The sequence below is a fragment of the Pangasianodon hypophthalmus genome, chromosome 1 (assembly GCF_027358585.1).
Source record: "Pangasianodon hypophthalmus isolate fPanHyp1 chromosome 1, fPanHyp1.pri, whole genome shotgun sequence".
NCBI lineage: Eukaryota > Metazoa > Chordata > Actinopteri > Siluriformes > Pangasiidae > Pangasianodon > Pangasianodon hypophthalmus.
The window spans coordinates 30,861,535-30,881,070 of NC_069710.1; the positions used below are offsets into that span (position 1 = coordinate 30,861,535).

General features: G+C 36.1%; 1 protein-coding gene across 1 annotated transcript in view; it reads right to left on the reverse strand.

Moving 5' to 3' along the window:
* Positions 1–19,536, reverse strand: part of apbb1ip (amyloid beta (A4) precursor protein-binding, family B, member 1 interacting protein) — a 49,133-nt gene that overhangs the window by 17,261 nt on the left and 12,336 nt on the right. Inside the window, exons 2-7 of the mRNA XM_053234817.1 lie at positions 15,611–15,670; positions 11,585–11,672; positions 9,347–9,672; positions 8,464–8,541; positions 1,895–2,054; positions 251–372 (exon numbers count right to left, since the gene is read on the reverse strand). Of these exons, the coding sequence (XP_053090792.1) occupies positions 251–372; positions 1,895–2,054; positions 8,464–8,541; positions 9,347–9,672; positions 11,585–11,672; positions 15,611–15,670 (834 nt within the window). The remainder of the gene's footprint in view (positions 1–250; positions 373–1,894; positions 2,055–8,463; positions 8,542–9,346; positions 9,673–11,584; positions 11,673–15,610; positions 15,671–19,536) is intronic.

The window sequence follows — 19,536 nt, forward strand, 5'->3', positions numbered from 1 at the left end:
GCCTAATATATCTCAACCCTTGACAGGTGCTATTGTAACGATATAATCAATATTATTCACTTCACCTGTCAGTGGTCATAATGTTATGGCTGATCAGGGTATACAGTATTTAGTATAACATATGAAATGTAAGAAAGGTGAGAAAAGTTAGGCAATGACTCATCCAATCCCAAAGCTCATAGTACACTAACGCAAGGTGAAAATCAGCATAAGGTTTTCATGTATAACAATCAGATCCAGGGTTACTTGCCTGTGGGTTTTTGAAAACTTCATACTTGTCCTTCCTCTTTTGGAAAACCACTTTGTTCTCGGTGTCTCGTGTCCACGCTGAGAGAGGTTCCACCAGGTTCTCGTGGTCCTCAAAGCCACGCTCTGTGGAGGAGACTCTCGGGTCAGATCAGCATCGAGCAAATTTATTCCTGCATTCTTTTATAAACAAGTCCTTAATATACAGAACTCATAAACTACAGTGGGCCATAGTGTAAAGGATATAAATTTTAGGCGTATTTTAGGTGTACTGACACTGGAGACTCCTTCCATAAATGCTAAATAAATAAATGTCTCCTTACAAAAAACGTCATAATATCAATGATTATATGTGTTTATTTGATAAAAAGCAGCATGTTGTTACTTCTTTTATTATTAGTCTTAGATTAAGTGGATTGTCCGCCATACAAGTCTCTGTGTAAGTTGTTACTATAGCAATGATAACACAGTAAAATAAACCTGTGACATGCCTTGCAGAAAATTAACCGACACCTTCTGACCAATCAGGAGGTTCCCTGCGGTACATGGTACATGTTTGTGGTTCATTAAATCAGTAACCAGCACTTTGTAAGAGTCATAATGTCCCACTTGATGTACCCTTAAGGTTCCCACCCCAGTGACAAGTGTTTATATTTCACACCCCCAGTTTTTTTCCAGTGCCCACCCAAGTACCGGAGCAGTGTGTTAAAGCTGCTACAACATATTAGCTTCTGGATAAAAGAGCTCATACTCTGATGAAAAAGGTTTTAATGGAGCTGGTGTGCTGGTGGCCTGAGGCTGTTTACTGGCGTTAAATACAGGGTGTGAGTTTGAACCGGAAGACCGTTTTAACTGAACACATTGAGGCTTTTCCTGTATTCTTCAGCACATGGGTGTGCGTGTGCGTATGGTGCACACATGTGAACAAACAGACTCATGACAAGAGGAAAGAACACCGTTGGTGTATTCGGGCCCAGCTACTTCCTCAGAGATCTGACATTATCGTCAAGGGAAAAAAAAATCAGTTTTGCTCATCTGGTTGCAATTTAAAATGCATACGTCTTCACTTGCATTCTAGCCTCACAAGCCAGACTTCGATCTGTCAGTATAGGATGTGGTAGATTTCTTCAGTTAATATAACTAACAACCATCATTTATAACAAGAAGTGACCCTGGCATTGCAGATGACTAATCACAGACTGTATCATAGCTTGTGAAAGCAGAGCTACAAGAAAAACAAAATAACAGGAGAAAGAAAAATCTTGAATACATTTTAAAATATGGAATCTGTAAATCCTCACAAATGTTTTTTTTAATTTTCACTTTCACTTCAATTTTATTCATATAACAGCTTCCATAAAAGTTCCTAGCTAAGAGTTTCTCCTCAAAACTTATTCACGAAACTGCTAAGAGGAACATTTATTAAAAATATTCCTAAGCTGAGTCGACCTTTTTGCAACATGATGACACGAATAAATAGAAGTGTTGCTGATTTCATACATAAAAAGAGAGCGTTAGATCTAGGCATATCATAACATGAATTTATCTGCATTAATCATTATGGCAGTAGAACATTCTCACAAGGCAAATATACAATATGTGTCTCTCTCTCTCTGTGTGTGTGTGTGTGTGTGTGTGTGTGTCTCACCTGTCTGCAGCTCTGGGTTGGTCTCACACACGCACCAGTCCACATTGCCGTCACAGTGTGTTTTCTCAAACAGGTTGTCCAACACGTCCCTCACCGTCTGTCTCTCGTCCACCATCAGAGTCTTGGAGCTGCCATCCGTCATCTGCACCTTCACTATCAGCTGTCACACACAACACACATTCAGTTCCAACACTGCTCACGTAAACACCAACACACTCGCTACACCTCCACCAGTGAGCGAAGAGACACTCAGAGAAAACATAACAGATATCCTGAACATCCTTATATTCTATAGAACTTACATTCTACACTATTTCCTAGTCCTCAGTCTTAATTTCACATGAACCTCGAATCTCCATTCATGTATCAATCAATGCATGAAGCTGTTTATGTAAGGAATAAAACACTTTGTGTTGTGCTGTTATAGGAAAGTAATCAACAACAGGGTGATCTGATGAAGCAGAGTTACTGTTACCATCGCAGAGTTATTTATTTTCCTATAAGTGTTTTATTTCACTTATACCACAGCAATTTGCCAATTTGCTTTATTAATAATAAAAAAAAACATAATACTTTAATCTGTTTAAAGTTACATTTAATGTTGTGGAACGTCCGTGAAACAATTTACTTCCTGTTATTTCTTACGTTATAGCAGCTATAAGCTGTTGTTCCCTCACCAGCCTCTCTTATTTCTCTTCTGAAGATAATAATAATAATAATAATAATAATAAAAACACAGCATGTCATTTTACCAAGAAACCACACAGTATAAACTCTTCTCTCCTGAAGACGTAAGTTATAGATTTACTTCTGACACTGGAGACTCCTTCCATAAATGTTAAATTAAAAAAAATCTCCTTACAGAAAACTTCACCATATCAATGATTACACATGGTTTTTGAATACTTTATGTAGAGCATCTGACGTACAAGTTCCTGTCTAAGTTGTTACTGTGGAAATGTTAATGTATTAGATCGAGTGCATTAATATAAACCTGTGACTTGCAGCCGCAGGACTGTCAGTATCACCTTCTGACATATCAGAGAACTGAGAATTCAACAGCTCTTTGGTAAAATATCACACCATAACCCTGCAGAACTTATTGACCTGTCCTCTCACCCACATACACACACACACACACTTTCACAGCTCCTCTCTCCATGACAGATCTGTTCAGCTTCCACATCACACTTTGAATTATGACAAAAATATATGTGTGAACACAAAACTTAAACCTGCATGCAGTATACGTATCATCGTCTCTGAGCTGTCTGGATGATTTACATGATTATCATGAAGAAGCATGCACATACAGCATGACCTAATAAATCTTCATAATAAGTCTTCAACAGAAACTTCAGGTCAAGGTCACATATGAGACTTTAGCGTTCAAACTCACCAGGGTAAGAGTCTTCACCTTTAATACAAGATCACAGCCCCTGTAATACCCTGAACATGCCTTAAGGACCTTAAGGACCTTACGTTCACACTAGTAAGTGATTAAAAAAAAAATGCTGGACAGGCCACGCCCACAAGAAAAAGCACTAATTAAATAAAGCACTAATCAGTGTGGAAATTGATTATTTGATTTACATGTTACATGCTTTGTACTAGCTTCACTGGCAGATTAGCAAGGCAATCTAACTACATACAATCACCAGAGACATCAACGATCTCCACTACTTCCTTCCAAGCATATTTTTCTTCGTAATGTTTCTATATACATTTAGTGAGAGGTTGTATATGACAGGATAAGAGGAAACCATGGTCAAACAGCATCAAACCGTAAATCTCAGGTAGGAACTAAAGTTGTGAGTGGGGAACTGAAGAAACGTTGGACCACATGCCCCATAGGATTAGTCAGAAAACTCATTTGAGTCAGTTGTTTGCATAACATACAATGACCTGTCATGATCTATTGTGAACATGGGGTTAGAAAAAGCCGTATTTTAGTTAGCTTTTACTTTCATCTGCAATATTCGCTCTGAAAAAATAAAATGATGTGGTGTGTTCTCAGGCATGAACTCGGTTTTAATACAAGTGCAGGTTTTTTACTGAACAAAGCACACGAATCCAAAAAGGCAAGCCAAAACCAAAAGCTATAAACAGGCAAGATGTCAAGTGACCAGCAGACAGATCTAACTTAGCTAGACAGAGCTCAATAAACACACAGACAGGGCCAATACTGGGAAAGTGCGCACAAACAAAAGCCTCAGTAAGGTCACTAGTGAAACTCTAGGAGCGAGACTTCACAAAGATTTACTGGAAGTCTGAGTTACTTATGTGGAGCGTGTTGATTGGAAACAGGTGGTAGTGATTAGCGATCCAGGAAACTAGAATGAGGATTTGTAGTTCATTTTGGCTAAGGATTCTGGGAAACAGAGTTTGTGTTGGTACATGGAGCAGACGTACTCTACAGAAATGGAAATGTATTGTATGTATGTATGTATGTATGTGTATGTGCCTGTGACTGTATAACTGTAATGTGTCTAATGTTTAACAGTTACTTTATGATAATACTGTATGTCTGTGTCTATGGTCTTGATGTATTCATTTATAAAACATGAAAAAGAAAAGCTAGCATGGTCTTCAGAGGACTAGCTCATTTTCTCGGGTTTGGATATTTGCCTTAATCAATATTCAAAACCTAAAAATGCAAAACACGGGGTGGAGTCCATGCAAACACATTAATTTAACAATTGCAGTCTGATTCGTTGCAGCTTGAAAGACAGAAACAGTGATAATGAGCACCAATTAATACCACTGAAGGGCAGGCATTAAATTTGTGGAAGCTCAGAACCACTATTTAATAAGACAAAACCATTATTTCTATAAGTGAAGAAAGAAATTAGGAAAAAGCAGGAAATTTGGTTTCATATGAGATATTTACTCATGTCTACACTCTCTTATTTTGGGTTCATGTTGCATTTTATACAGTTTTTTGACATCTCCTCACATTTTGCCATTATACTCAGTACCTAAATACATATACAGTAAATGTGGCAGGTTTTAGTGAGATCTCAACCACTTAAGACAAATAAGAAGAACTGATCTTCCCTTACCAAATAATGCTGAATGTGGTCTTTGTTTTTTATTCATTGCTGCACTTTTGTGTGTTCATGTGCTTTGCCTGTTTGCACATTATAGTATGCACTGATCTGCCAAGATAGATTCTTGTTATTCAGCAAATAAAGTGATTCGGATTTGATTTTTTTGAAATTAGCCTCATTATTGGGGATTTATCAAGGGGTAAACTCGAGACTCTGTGCCATCTCTCAAGACAATAAGCAAGCTAGTCTAACTTAACAGTCGCCACATTTTTTCTCATTTGCAACAAAAACTTAGTGGTTAGCACTGTTGCCTCACCCCTCTGTGGTTGGGGTTTGAATCCTGCCTCCACCCTGTGTGCGTAGAGTTTGTACATTCTCCCCCTGCTTCGGGGGTTTCCTCCGGGTACTCCGGTTTCCTCCCCCTTTCCAAAGACATGCATTGTCGGCTGAATGGCATTTCCAAGTTGTCTATAATGTGTGTGTGTGATTGTGCCCTGTGATGGGTTGGCAAGGGTGTCCCCTGCCTTGTGCCCTGAGTCCCCTGGGATAGGATAAGCAGTAATGGATGGATGGATGGATGGACCTTTGCTCCAATTTTTTCCCTACAAATTCAGGATCATGTTGCAAGTCATGGATTTTGTTACACAAATTAGAACAATATGCTTCAATATAAACACGAAGCAAAAGTTCATCCAAATGGTAAAGGTCTAGTAAAGGTCAGAGACCAGTAGCAGTGTGTTTGAGGGAAAGAGAAAAGGGAAATCTTTTAACGTATAAGAGGCAAAATTGTTTTTTCTCGAGAAATGATACCACACATACACACAAACACACACACACACACACACACACATACACGCACAATACCTTAGTTATTCTCTCTGAGCAGGAAATATCATTTATACTGCAGCTCTATGTTTGAGAAGAAACACCTGGAGGAAGAAGAAATCTGCTCTCCCAATTCTTAATTTCAGAAGAGGTTTTTGTTTCAGATCACCTTTTAGAAAAGAACAACCACTGAGAGAAACACCACAAAAACACAACCGGTTGCATCTGCTCTGAGCCTAGGCACGTGTTTCCTGTGATATCAGCCATTTCCTGAGTTATCAGATCGGCACTCATTTCTACTCTTATAAAATGAACGCATACGTTCTGGCGTCACAACTGATGTTTAACATCAGGCTGGATTTAAATACCAGTAAAGATGGAAAAGAGACTTCAGCAGGAGAGAGGGTGCGTGCATGGACTTGTAGCATCTGTGTGTGTCATCAAACTGGTCCACACAAACACACACACACACACACAACCACACACACACACACACTCTAATCACAGTCTAACCATCTTCTGATCTTTTCTTAGACTCTGGACTACACTAGTGCAAAACAAATGCACTATGTTGTATGTTGTAAATATACTAACAAACATATCAGTTTAATTGAAAATGCCACAAATATATTAATCTCAAATGCTTGCAAGTAAATGCAAAATTGTAATACAGTGTACTTTTTTAAAATAAATACATTACTGTAATATATATTTATAGTCAAAATTTCATTTATTTCAGAACATACACTTGTTAGAGACCCGCTCTCAAATCCATTTCATTAGTGTGTTAAAAATATTATAGTCACAAAAAAAATAAAATATAGTATTTACTTTTAACAAAAATATAGATAGTAAATTATAACCTTTTAATTTTCTAATATTTCATATCAATTATAAAATATAAATTTAAATGACCAAGTATTAAGCTAAAACACTAATTACAAAATACGAAAAAAAATCATTATTGTAAGACTATTTTTACATTATATTTACTTATTTATTTTAAATTAAGTGCATTTTTCTTGCATGATATCGGCTCGCACGAGAAGCAGTATTAAGTCCACTGCCACTATCTGACAGTTTGATGTAACCGCAATAAATCACACTGATCACAATCTATTTTTTGGCTGAAAATACTCTCAAAAACACTCTTTTGTTTTTTGAGGCCAATTTTAAATACATAAATGTCACACTATAAATTAATTAATAACATTGTCCCTTTAAAGTCGATAAAGTTCACGGAGAAGATGCTAGCTTAATCAGAGACATTTATTATTTGAATTTTTATGGACAAAATCATGAAAAACACTTAAAGTGAGCTGCAAGTGTAGCAGATGAATGCTTAATCAGATTATCATTTAAACCGTAGGGATTTTCTTTATCAAATTAACAAAAATAAATTGCCATTAATTTATTAATTCGACAAATCAAAATAGCAAATTAAAGCATAATAAGAGCCTAAATGCAACAATTTAGTGACATCTATGATTCCATGACCTTAACTTAGTGCATGAGTAACTGTCAGAGCATAATAATAATAATAATAATAATAATAATAATAATAATAATGTGCTGGATCAAGTGCTATTTTTTACTGGTGGAAGCCATATTGTTATCTAGAACTAAGCATGCAGCATTTGGCAATATACTAACAATATTCAATTCAATTCAATTTTATTTGTATAGCATATTTCACAACAGAAATATATAAATTCAGGATATAAATTTTAAATTCATGACTTTATCCCTATTGAGTAAGCCAGAGGTGACGGTGGTGAGGAAAAACTCCCTGAGACAACATGAGGAAGAAACCTTGAGAGGAACCAGACTCAGAAGGGAACTCATCCTCATCTGTGTGACACCGGATAGTGCGACTATAAATAAATCCCTTCTATTACTGTTCTATGTGGTCAAAATGTGCAATTGTTCAACCAGGAGCTTATGAGCTTATGAGCAACTTATAAATATGAGCATCAGAGTTATTTCTGAATAATGTGTCTTCAATCATCTCTAACCCTGCAGTAGTGACACACACACACACACACACACACACACACACACACACTTTCATAGCTCGTCTCTCCCTGACACGTTGCACTTCCACACATAACACCTTGAAAGTTGACAGAGTTGCATGTGTGGACAGGAAACTTACATCTGCCTGTGTTATTATCACTGTGTCAGAGCGAGCTGGACAACTTACACTTTGCTTATTATGATGAAAAGATTTCGGAGAAATGGGTGAAGAAATGGTAGAGTAAGAGAGTATGGACATATGACATCACCAAATAAAACATGAGTCGGTCTGGAATGTTTAGATCACAATACATCTTTAGGCTATTAACTGAAAGACTTTAACCTAAAATGTTAAGGTATCTAAAAACTACAACCACAACTGAACCTAATAATAATAATAATAATGATAATAATAATAATAATAATAATAATAATAATAATAATAATAATAATAATAATACTTTTCATACTGAGTCCAAAATCTCAAAGTGCTTCACAAAAATAATAAATAAATAAATAAAAAAAAGACAAGGCAAGGAACAAAGCAATCCATCGTTAGCTAGAAAACAACTTATTAGCATGATCTTGTGTAATTTCTTGCGTAATAATTTCATGTGTAAAAATACACATTCGCGAGTTTGTTCAAGAGCTGAAGAGAGATTCTGATGTGCTGCTCACCTTCTTCACTTTGGCTTCTTTCAGCTTTTCCAGGGCAAGTTTGATTTTGTCTGCTTTCATCTGTTCTTCTATTTCCTCCTGAAAAAACACCAAAGATCAGAGTCATGTCACAGGTTCGACATAAACAGACCTGGTAACCTTCATGCATTTTGTGTGGCTGCTCCACATTTTAACATCGGACTACGCCGCAATGAGTTAACACTCAGAAATACACAAAAAGAGCCTATTTTCTTCTCGTAATAAAACAGCAGATGAGCCTACTGACATATGAATCCGGAGTCGAGTAGGCGTTTTGAACTCTCTGATATTAACTGACCCCCGGAAGCCCCGCCCAGTTCTGGCCATCTCATATTAGTAATCTCTTGTCTCATCTCAATTTTCTCATGATCGATTTAGCTAACATTATTGTACTTAGCTAACATTTTTTGTCTGAAAGAGTAAAAGGGACTAACTCCTCTTCAGGGCTGAATAAGCTGTAGATACATATGCGAGAACCTCCAGAACCATTAAAACCTAGAACAGTTTTCTCCCTCAAATACTTATAAAGTTAAAAAGCAACTGTAATTTTTATTAACAACTATAAAAATGTTAGAAACACAAGTGTGTAACCAGGTAATTGTAAATTTTTTATATTTCTTTTTTTTCCCTGAAACGTTTCTATTTGTTTTACTTTCGAATATTGCTGGCCGCTATATCACATCATTATTTTGGTTTAATTTTTAAAATTTTTTTATGTCACAAAAACCTGCAATTTCAACAGGGGTGTATAAACTTGTCTCATCCTGTGTGTGTTAAAGATCACTGTAATAAACTGTGTCCTGTGTGGAGGAGGTTATAGCTCATAAAATGTGTGTGTGTGTGTTTCTGTGTTTGTATGACTTACCTTAGAAAGTTTAGCGTTGGACGGAGGAGGAGGTGGTAATGAAGTGTTGCTGGCTGTAGAGGTCAAACCTGAGGTATTACTGGGCAAACGTGTGAGTTCAGCTTTAGGCTGGAAGGGTGGGGGGGCTGTGGCGGCTGTGGCGGCTGCGGGGGCTGCGGGGGCTGCAGGGGTAAAATGGGCTGTTGGGACAGGTAGAGATGGGGGTGGCATATGATCCTTTACGGCCACCCTCTCAGAAGCAAACTTTTCCTCCGTGGCGTTCAGGTCGGCCACCAGATCAGCCATCAGAGCATCCAGATCATTATCCTCCAGTTCATTTAGAGATGCTGCGATGTTAGAGAGGAACATTCATGAATAACATAACAAAAACATGTTAAAAACATTTTAAACTTTTATTAAAATTCTCTCCAAGACTGGTTGGTATAAATGAGCTAGAAGTCATAATCCTTCCCTCTCTTTCAACAATGTCAAAATCAGTTCAGTGTACTTCCTGTTAAAATTTCGTTACAAGTACACGTCGTGTATTTACACAACATAAAATACTGCCGAGGCTCAATCTCCATTTGACTCATTTTATAAAGCTAAACACTAAATCATCGCTCGTGATCATAATTGATCTCATAATTCACTCTATCATAATACCTTTCCTGGTGAAATTAGAAGAGAAACTAAACACAAGTTGACCAATCGGAGCACAAAGCACACAAAAGGACAAACCGTTATTTTGTGTTTCAGGGTTTGAATGAAAGGGCTGTCTAACAGCAAGCCTTCTCTGACATGGATATTGATTAATGATCCAATCATTTTTCTCAACCAAGTCAACTATGCTTTGAAATCAGCATTAAAAAAAAAAAATTAAGCAGGTCATTTGAAACTAACCCACTCAAACTATAAACACCAAGAAGATATACATAGCCATCATTCTTCAAATAAATAAATAAATAAATAAATAAATAAATAAATAATACCAACTAAAAAGCAGCCAGTTGAAAATAAAGGAACTGTAATTGCAGTTTAATATCTAATATAATTTAATTCATTACAACTTTAAAATAAAACTTATTGCAGGTTATTATAGCTTATTAGTTTATTACAGAATCGGTTCTTTCTTTTTTGATCCAGCATTTTCTGATCCTTATATCGACCTAACATCCGATACCGGATATCAGATATTGAAACAAAGCTTTTTAAAACAAAGCTTTTTAGCCCACCTCATTAAGCTTAGTATGTGCAAAGTCGCTACTGCATCTGTTCAATAAAATTTTAATGCTGCTACAGTGCAGCACACTTTTAGGGCGGCACAACAGAAAAACTATCGGCCTATCATCAGGAGATCATGAGGTGGAATCCTGATGATGCCACAACCATCCGTGACTGGGAGTCAAAGAAAGCGAAACTGCTGTTACTATCCCGCCTGTCAATCACAGTGGCGCTAGCAAATTGTGGGCGTCTGTGAGCTCATGTATGTGGAAGAGGGTAGATAATGTTTTCCTCTGAGTGTGTTACTGTGACGCAGCGTGAGCAGCAGCTTGAAAAGATGTGGTTAGCTGGAGGAAGTGTGTGTTAACCTTCACCCTCCCAGAAGAGCTGTCTGGTGGGTGGGAATTGGCCATGACTCAATTCGGAGAACGGGGAAAAAAATAAAAAAAATAAAAGAATGCAAAACACAATACACTTCAGAAAGTCGAGATCAACCCTGGATATGAATGTAGGTTACATATGTACTCATTCGTTTGGTCTGTCAAGTACTCAGTCTGTAAAAAGGAACAAAATGAACACTTCTATCTTCTATAAAGAAGCACTTCTTCACTTCTGTAAAGAAGTACTTTAGTACTGCCAGTGATTGTGACAGTCTCGGGGGTCTGGTGATGCAAAAAAAAAAGTGAACACAGGCCACAGACAGCTCTTTAAAATGAACAGAAAACACATTAAAACCTCACTGAGACCTCACGCTTTCTTTCTTTCTTTCTTGCTTTCTATCTTTACTAGCTAACCACCCATGTGGTTTGATGCTAATCTGATTTTAACTGCCGTCTGCACAGTAGCCAGACATTCTCCATGCGTCACTTTGCCTGCACTCTATTATAATTTACTGCAATTTTACAGCTAATTAACACCATATTTTCCAAACAAAGTACTAAACCTGAGGAATAGAGACTCCCAGAGTAGGCAATATACAGTATGGGCAAGGGAAAGTGAAAAGGTTGCTTTACTGTAGAGTCACATGTTTTTTATTACCATTGAGATCTGTGAAGCCGATGGAGAAGTTGATTTCCTGGCTGGACTTGGAGGCGGGCTGATGCTCTGGAGCTTCAGCTGCCAGACTCTGAAGAATAACACAAAAAAAGGAACAAGTTAGCACAAACATCTCTTATATAGATATTTGTCTTCACACTATTACTTTCAGCAGAGGAACTTTCAGTTCTGTTTATGTAAAGGGTAGTTGTAGAGATTTCCTAACAAATGAAAGATTATGAACTGCATGCTTGAGCATTTTTTAACTTCCTATAAGAAAGAACTTTCAGTGCACTCAAATGTTAACAGCAATACTTCTGTAAAGCATAAAGAGAACACCATGAGGCCTGGATGAGTTTAAGTGTCATTGTGTTTTCACACGACTGAAGCAGGGACTCTTCTTCCTATTTGAAATCACTTCTGCTTTGTGGCAGGCAAATATTTGTGAGTGTTACATATAAATAGATGGCATATTTTTTTTTTTAAATTGAACTATACACTCAGTACAAAGTGAACAGAAAGTGTGAAACATGCCAAAGGCTTAAAGAAAGCCACATCTTGTTTTGAATATGAAGTCTGACTCACATTTGGACTATTACTGTTATACAGCTTGATATACAGGAGATGAATAAAAGTCAAACAGCTTGTCTAATAGTGGGGAGAATTCTGCTTCTTTTCAGTGAGACAGATTATTTGGCTCAGCTCACCAATAAGTCACTATTAAGAGTCGACTCCTACTGGCTCCAAAATGACTCATTGCCATTTTTCCCTAAACTGGACACAGTTTATGATGTTTTTATTTTCTGATAAATGGTCATAATTTGATGATTTTTGTAATTAATGTTAATTTAAATTCTACTTTCACAACAATATGTACTTTAATTTCAAGTGTACTAATAATATATTCTTTAGATTAAACTAAAAAAACTTTAAAGATGTTTAGATACAAGTGTGCTACTTTTCCCCGTTTGGTCTAAATCCAGTGTCTGGATGTCAAGCTTTGATAAATTCACCAGACTGCAGACTGAAGCCAATAAAAAAGCTCGTACTGTTGCAATTTGAAGGCAGTAGAGCAATAACCGGGTGAGTGGGCGTGGCTACAGTTTGAGTTCCAATGAATTGTATAATAATATTGTATATAATTAAATTACACTATGGAATACACTACAAAATACAACATTTTGGACACTAGATAAATACTTTTCTTGCTCACTGCATATTTTCTTGTGTGTTATTTCATAGCGTTCATGTTTATTCTTAATGATATTTCATAATTAGTAAAAATGAAGACCTCCTACAGACAGGGGTGTACAAACTTTTGACTGGTTTCTGATATACCTAACATACTTGTCCTAAATTGTGCAAAGTTATACTATGTTTATTAAGGATTAAAACAATTAGGGACATGATGTTATGACCAGTCATTCTTTAATAAAAAAAAAATTTAATTGTCTGCAAATTGCTGTGGTATAAGAGGAATAAAACACTTCATGACGTGAATCTGTTGTTATGGTAAAATAATCAACAGTCTCCGGTTCATCACACCACTCTGCGTTGATTATTTTCCCATAACAACAGATTCACGTCATGAAGTGTCTTATTCCTCTTATACCACAGCAATTTGCAGACAATTACAATTTTTTTTTTTATTAAAGAATGACTGGTCATACTTTTTATCCGTTTACAGTTGCATTCAATAAGCTACATTATTAAGCTACAGTTCATTGCACATATCTTGTATTCACTGTCTATTCACTCACCTATTGTTTGTCTTTTGTCTAATGTCATTGCAGAACTGTCTTTGTCTATTGTCTTGCACCAGAGAAGTAGCCTTTCATTATACTGTACAACCCTCACTTTGCCATGATGACAATAAAGTTATAAATGTTAGAATAATAATAAATAAATAAAGTTAGTATAATGATAGTAAAGAATTGAATTGAATTAATCTTGTGGAACACCTGCATCAATTGCGTTACAGCGGCTACAAACACCAGGGTCCCTTTTTGTGTTTTTACTAAGACAAAAAAAGCAGCTTGTCATGTTATTGAGAAACTTTAAAGCTCTCCATCCTGAAGACTTTCCCGGTTGGAAAACCTAAAGTTACAGTTTTAACTCTGACTGTTACAAAGCGCTGCCACTGGAGACTCCTTCCATAAATGTTAAATAATCATCTTCTTACAGAAAACTTCACCCTATCAACAATCAGGTGTCTTCACCCTATCAACAAGTCAGGTTGTCCCTGTGAAGGAGCCGTTACTATAGAAACCATAACATGTTAGAATAAGCACATTAGTGAGAAATAAGGCAGACTCAGCTAGTCCATTTCATGTCAGACAATGACACGATTACGTGATAAGATAGATATGATTAATTCGGTACGTGACACAGCAATCCTGTCAAGAACACATTTGCAGTTACGCCTACATTAGCTTTAGAGCTGTGGAAATAAAACCACTTAGGGCTCTTTCTCTTCTACTAAAGTCCCGATATCAAATGCTTTGTACCAGATCTTTCTGTTGAGTTTTAATAACAGTTTAAAAAAAAACAAACCAGGGACGCCGGCATCCCCGTGGCTTTCAGAGGTGTTTAATATCAAATTCTGTGGATCTTGTGCATCATTCTTCACTCTGTGTGGTACCTCATGAACTCTGTAGACTGTAGGGTTCAATCCACTAACGTTTCAATCTCTGGCTTGGACATTTGTACAAAATCCTACACAACACCCAACAGACTACAGAGAACCTGAGGTACTGAGTGTATACCACAGCTATGTGTGTGTCAGCCTGGGAAAGCCCTTCACATTGTGAAATTGTGACTTTTTTTTTTTTAATCTATAGTAGTTCTAAAAAAAAAAGCATTTTTTAAATCTGGTTAAAATTGAAAATGGAGAAAATCCCATTTCAATCAGTTCTGCTGAAAGCCCTTACCTCTACATTTATAACTGAATCTACTGATGGAAAAACATTACTGATAAATGGTAAAGAATTGTAAGTTTATGATGTGAAATGACATGATGGTGACAGTTTTGACAGCTGGAATCTGATTACAAACTGAATTATGTCCTTATGTCTGTTTCACTGTGGTATATACAGCGGGGTCCGAGACCGCATTGAAAATCTGGGATTTTTTTTTTTTTCATTTAAAATTTTGGAATTTTGAAATGTTTAAAACAAAGAAAGTAAATGTTCAATATCTTGAATATTTAATATTCTGCACTATTTCTAGGTCCCTATTTAAATGTAAGCAATCTAGTGGAATTTCCAGACAGACACAGATATATACTGCAATGAACAAGCCATTTCTGTGCGGATGTTTGCTTCTAGCACGCTAGCCCACTCTCTCTGAACTGTGTGAGTACGTTCCATGAAAACTGGCCCTGCACTGGACACTATTTTTAACACCACTGACAATTCATTTACGAATATAAATGTAAAATAAAGGTAAAAGATGTTTTAAACACAGGAAAGTGTCCTCGACAAGAACAGTTAAAGTGTTGATTTAACTGTGTATATATTGAATCAATGAATGTTGATTATTGAACAATTTTTTTGTAAACAGCTCGATAATTTATGATCCAATTTTGGTATCACACAACATTTTATTATTAATATTTATTTATTAAATTCTCTTGGATCAGTTTTTCATCATTGCTTCACTTTACCCAGACTGTATATAAACCTCTTTTTTTTTTTTTTTTTGTTATATCGTTTTGATCAGTGAATTGCAACGAATCACAATGCCTTCTGGGTAAGTTCTGCTCCGGACGTTCACATCTAACAACTTTCACTTCTGATGATCAAGTGTTGAAGCAGATGACAGTGGAAAATCATCCAATGGGACATGGAGAAGATAATTTGAGAATGAAAATGCATGAAATACACAATTCCCTATGGGGTGTGTAGTAGCTCAGTTTCAGGTGGAAGTGAAATCAGGACTTGTCTAACGCTCAAAAAATACAACAGTGCTCTGGGAATGTAAGGTCTTTATGAAGTAACGAATAAAGAAATGGTAAAGAAAACATCTTACCTGCGTGAGGAGATCCATCTCCTGCAGCATGTCTGTGAACATGGCATCGATGTCGTCCATCTAGGAGAGAAAAGAAACCACAAACTGTGATGTTTTATCCATCAACAACATCTGCAGCAAATGCTAACACTGCAAACTAAAGTCGAGAGAGTCAGAGATTATGACCATCAGCATGAAAGAACAAGCAAAGAAACAAAAAATGTGCTAAAAAAACATAAACAAACAAACGTTCTTCTAATCACATCACATCCCGAAATATTAACAAGAATCTTGAATATAGTTGAATGTATCTAATATTTCTCTTTATAAGATTATATTAAAACAAACATAAGATTTTAAGCCTTTTTTTAAAAAAAAAGAAGTTTCTGTGTTTGATCATTTTGTGCCAAAATGATCTGCTAACAACAGGACATGGTTGAAAGTATAAATATAAATAGTTATAAATAATTATAAATAGGTTTATTAAGCTTATATTTCTTTTACACCACAGTACTGTTGAATTCTTCTTCGTTGAGTAATTTTCTATAGCAGTATAATGTTTAATTTTCTATAATGTTCTTTAATTAATAAAGAAGTGTAATCTTTGGTAAGTTGCTGTGGAACTGTTGTTGATTATTTTCCTATAACAGCACAACATGTGTTGTGGGTGTTTAATTCCATGCTTATCATAATCTCATAATGAGAAATATTAGATACACTCACCTATATTTAAGACATTAACGTTACTAAGAATATCACGTTTTGCAGTGTGTACTTATTAAAGATTCAATCTACATTTAGCCTGCTTAAATAACATAATTTACTGTATTATTTAACATTAAGAAACCGTAAAATGCCAGCATTAAATAATAAATTTTAAATCTTAGCTGAATATACCTGCACTGACTAATGATTATTTAATCAAATACTAAAAATAAATCCACATCAATGAGCCAAAATTAAAATTACAGCATGTTATTAAGTGTTGAGACGTTTCTGAACTTTGGTCTCGAGTTGTAATTAATGTAACTTGCTTCAATCTCAGTTCTGATTTTTGACAGTTAACAGCCACAAATGTGTTAATTAAGACGTTGTTCATTTTCACTGCAAAAAAAAACAACAACAAAAAAAAAACAAACAAACAAACAAACAAAAAAAACCCAGACATCTTTTGACAATATCTTAACTATAGTCGAACGTATCTAGTATTTAGTATTTCCTATTATAGGATTAAAATAAACCAAATATAAGATTATTAAACCTATTTTTCTGAATTTTTTTTTTTTTTTTTTTTATTTCAAGCGTGAAATAGTCTTGTACTACTGGCAAATATTTTAGCTAATTTTAAGGACAAGAAAATTTAAAGCTTGAAATGAGCACAAAATGGCTAGGAATAAATTTACTGATCTTACATTTGGTTTATTTTAATCCCATATTAGGAAATACTAAATACTTTTGCCCATATTTAAGATATTTTCAGAGATATATCTTAAGTATATTTAAAATTCAAGATAAAATCAAGATATTTTCATTTGAACATGTCATTTTTTGCAGTATTGGTGAGTGTGGAATTAATTTTACTCAGAAATGGGCTGAATATGGATCCTGCTGATTATTTGGCTTATTAGGTTCATTATTTAATAGTTGATTTGTTAATGTTACTGATGCATTAAAGCTGTAGTTGATATTAACGATTCGTTCATGTTAATGAAAGTGTTAAATGTTAGTTAAGGAAACCTTGATATAAAGCATTCTTGCTATTAACTATAGTTTAACCCTGTGCAGTTTTATATCTGTTTTTCATTAGCTTGTGTACCATTCTCCAACTCTCCAGATCTAAATGGCAGTCAGATATCTGCGCTTGAAAGCAGAACAGAGTAGTTTCCATATAAGCACATACTCTATACTACAAAATATGAAGCCTAGAGCTAGAAATTGCACAACAACCAATGTGAGCATAATTGCTTGGTTTGCATAACTCTTCCAGGCATGTATTCTTTGTCAGGACTTGCAGTGCCTTTGCCTTGCGAAAAAACCTGCCACTGAAACATCTGAAGGAACAAATGGAAAGAATTTGATAAGAACCTAATAGGAAAAGAAGAATTAGAATGCATATGTTAAACAGATTCCTCCTTCTGCTTTTCTTTAACAATTTATATTGTGGCACGATCGCATCTAAGCAGGAATATGAGGTCAAAAACCAGGCGGTCAAGCTACGGTTTGTATTTCCTCCTGAGTGATGACAACACATCCTGTCCGTATATAAGTATAGACAAGCATAGTCCATAGATAATTATAATGGGGTAGAAAGTGTGGGAATGCAGTGCATGAAGAGTGAAAGCTGATACTCAACTACTTCTTAACTTTCAACCAAATCTAACGTGTAATATCTGACCGTGAAGAAGAACAGCTTTTTTTCTAATCTACTTCAGAGACGTCTTTTGTCTCTGTAGAATCAACTCTGCACTCTGGTCTAAGGGAACACGATAGAACAGTCATATCCTTTAGCTTCAAACGTAGATCAACACAAAGCTAACTCATTTTCAATGCAAAAGCAATCCTAACTGCATTTGAGATTTACATACTATTTTAAAAAATAATGAAAGTGCTGTATGGAATAAACATTGTTTTTTAAATCTCCTGTCTCCAACCTAAACCCTGCCTCACTGAGCTCTAAAATAAAACCATATTTCTGCCATATTTTTGTACAAACTGGCCCAAAACACCAAGAAATCTGCTTTTATTTACTACAAACTGCTGCTCTGTGTAATCCACCATGCACAGTGCACAGGACAGTATACTCTCAGCTGGGGTCTACGAAATATATTTAATTAAATTAATAATATATTAACGTATATTGCACATATGATATTGCACATGATTCCTAAATGAATGCACTCCATCAAAAGCTTCCTGGAAAATCATATGAGAATTGTAATGATATGCTACTTAAAGACCCCATTTTGACTCGCAGTAAACACTGTAAGTGCGTCTCAGCTTGATAGTAGATTCTGACAGTGTGTTCAGTCCACTTTTCTGATCTTTCTGGAATGTAACAAACCCAAAACTGAAGTAAATCTGATCAAATATTATTAGGTGGCTATTGTTGTCTGGCATAAACAACAGTTTCCTGATTTGTGAAAGACAGTGTTGTTTTGAAAGATATTTCCTCAGCTTACTCAGTTGTAACAGATAGATAGAAAGCTTTCCAGAAAGTTCCACAGGGCGCCTGGTGAAGACCGAGTAAAATAGCTGAGATTGAGGAACTATAGAAGTTCAGAAGTTGAATCAAGTTAAATTCTGCAAATTGCCATTTGTTTTTAGAGTATTTTTAAAAGGTGATAACAGCATGAATGATTTTACAACATTCAAAAGATGTACCTATTTGTGTAAGTTTACAGGGGGCAGTCGTGGGGGGGCAGTCGTGGGGGGGCAGTCGTGGCCTAATGGATAGAGAGTCGGACTTGCAACCCGAAGGTGAACCTGAAGGTGAACCTGAAGGTCGTGGGCTCGAGTCTCAGGCAGGGATTGTAGGTCGGGGGAGTGAATGACCAGCGCTCTCTCCCACCCTCTATACCACGACTGAGGTGAGACCCTTGAGCAAGGCACCGAACCCCCAACTGCTCCCCGGGTGCCGCAGCAAAAAAGGCTGCCCACTGCTCCGGGCGTGTGTTCACGGTGTGTGTGTGTGTGTGTGTGTGTGTGTTCACTACTGTGTGTGTGCACTTGGATGGGTTAAATGCAGAGCACAAATTCCTAGTATGGGTCACCATACTCGGCCACAAGTCACTTCACTTCATCTCAGAAAGATTCCTGGTAAAGAAAACACACATTTTCCACATTGAAAAACTGCTCATCATATGATATTAATAACAAATGACAGGCCGTGCAGTTATACACAAAATTAATCCACACTGGTTTAGTTAATCCACACATATTACAGCATG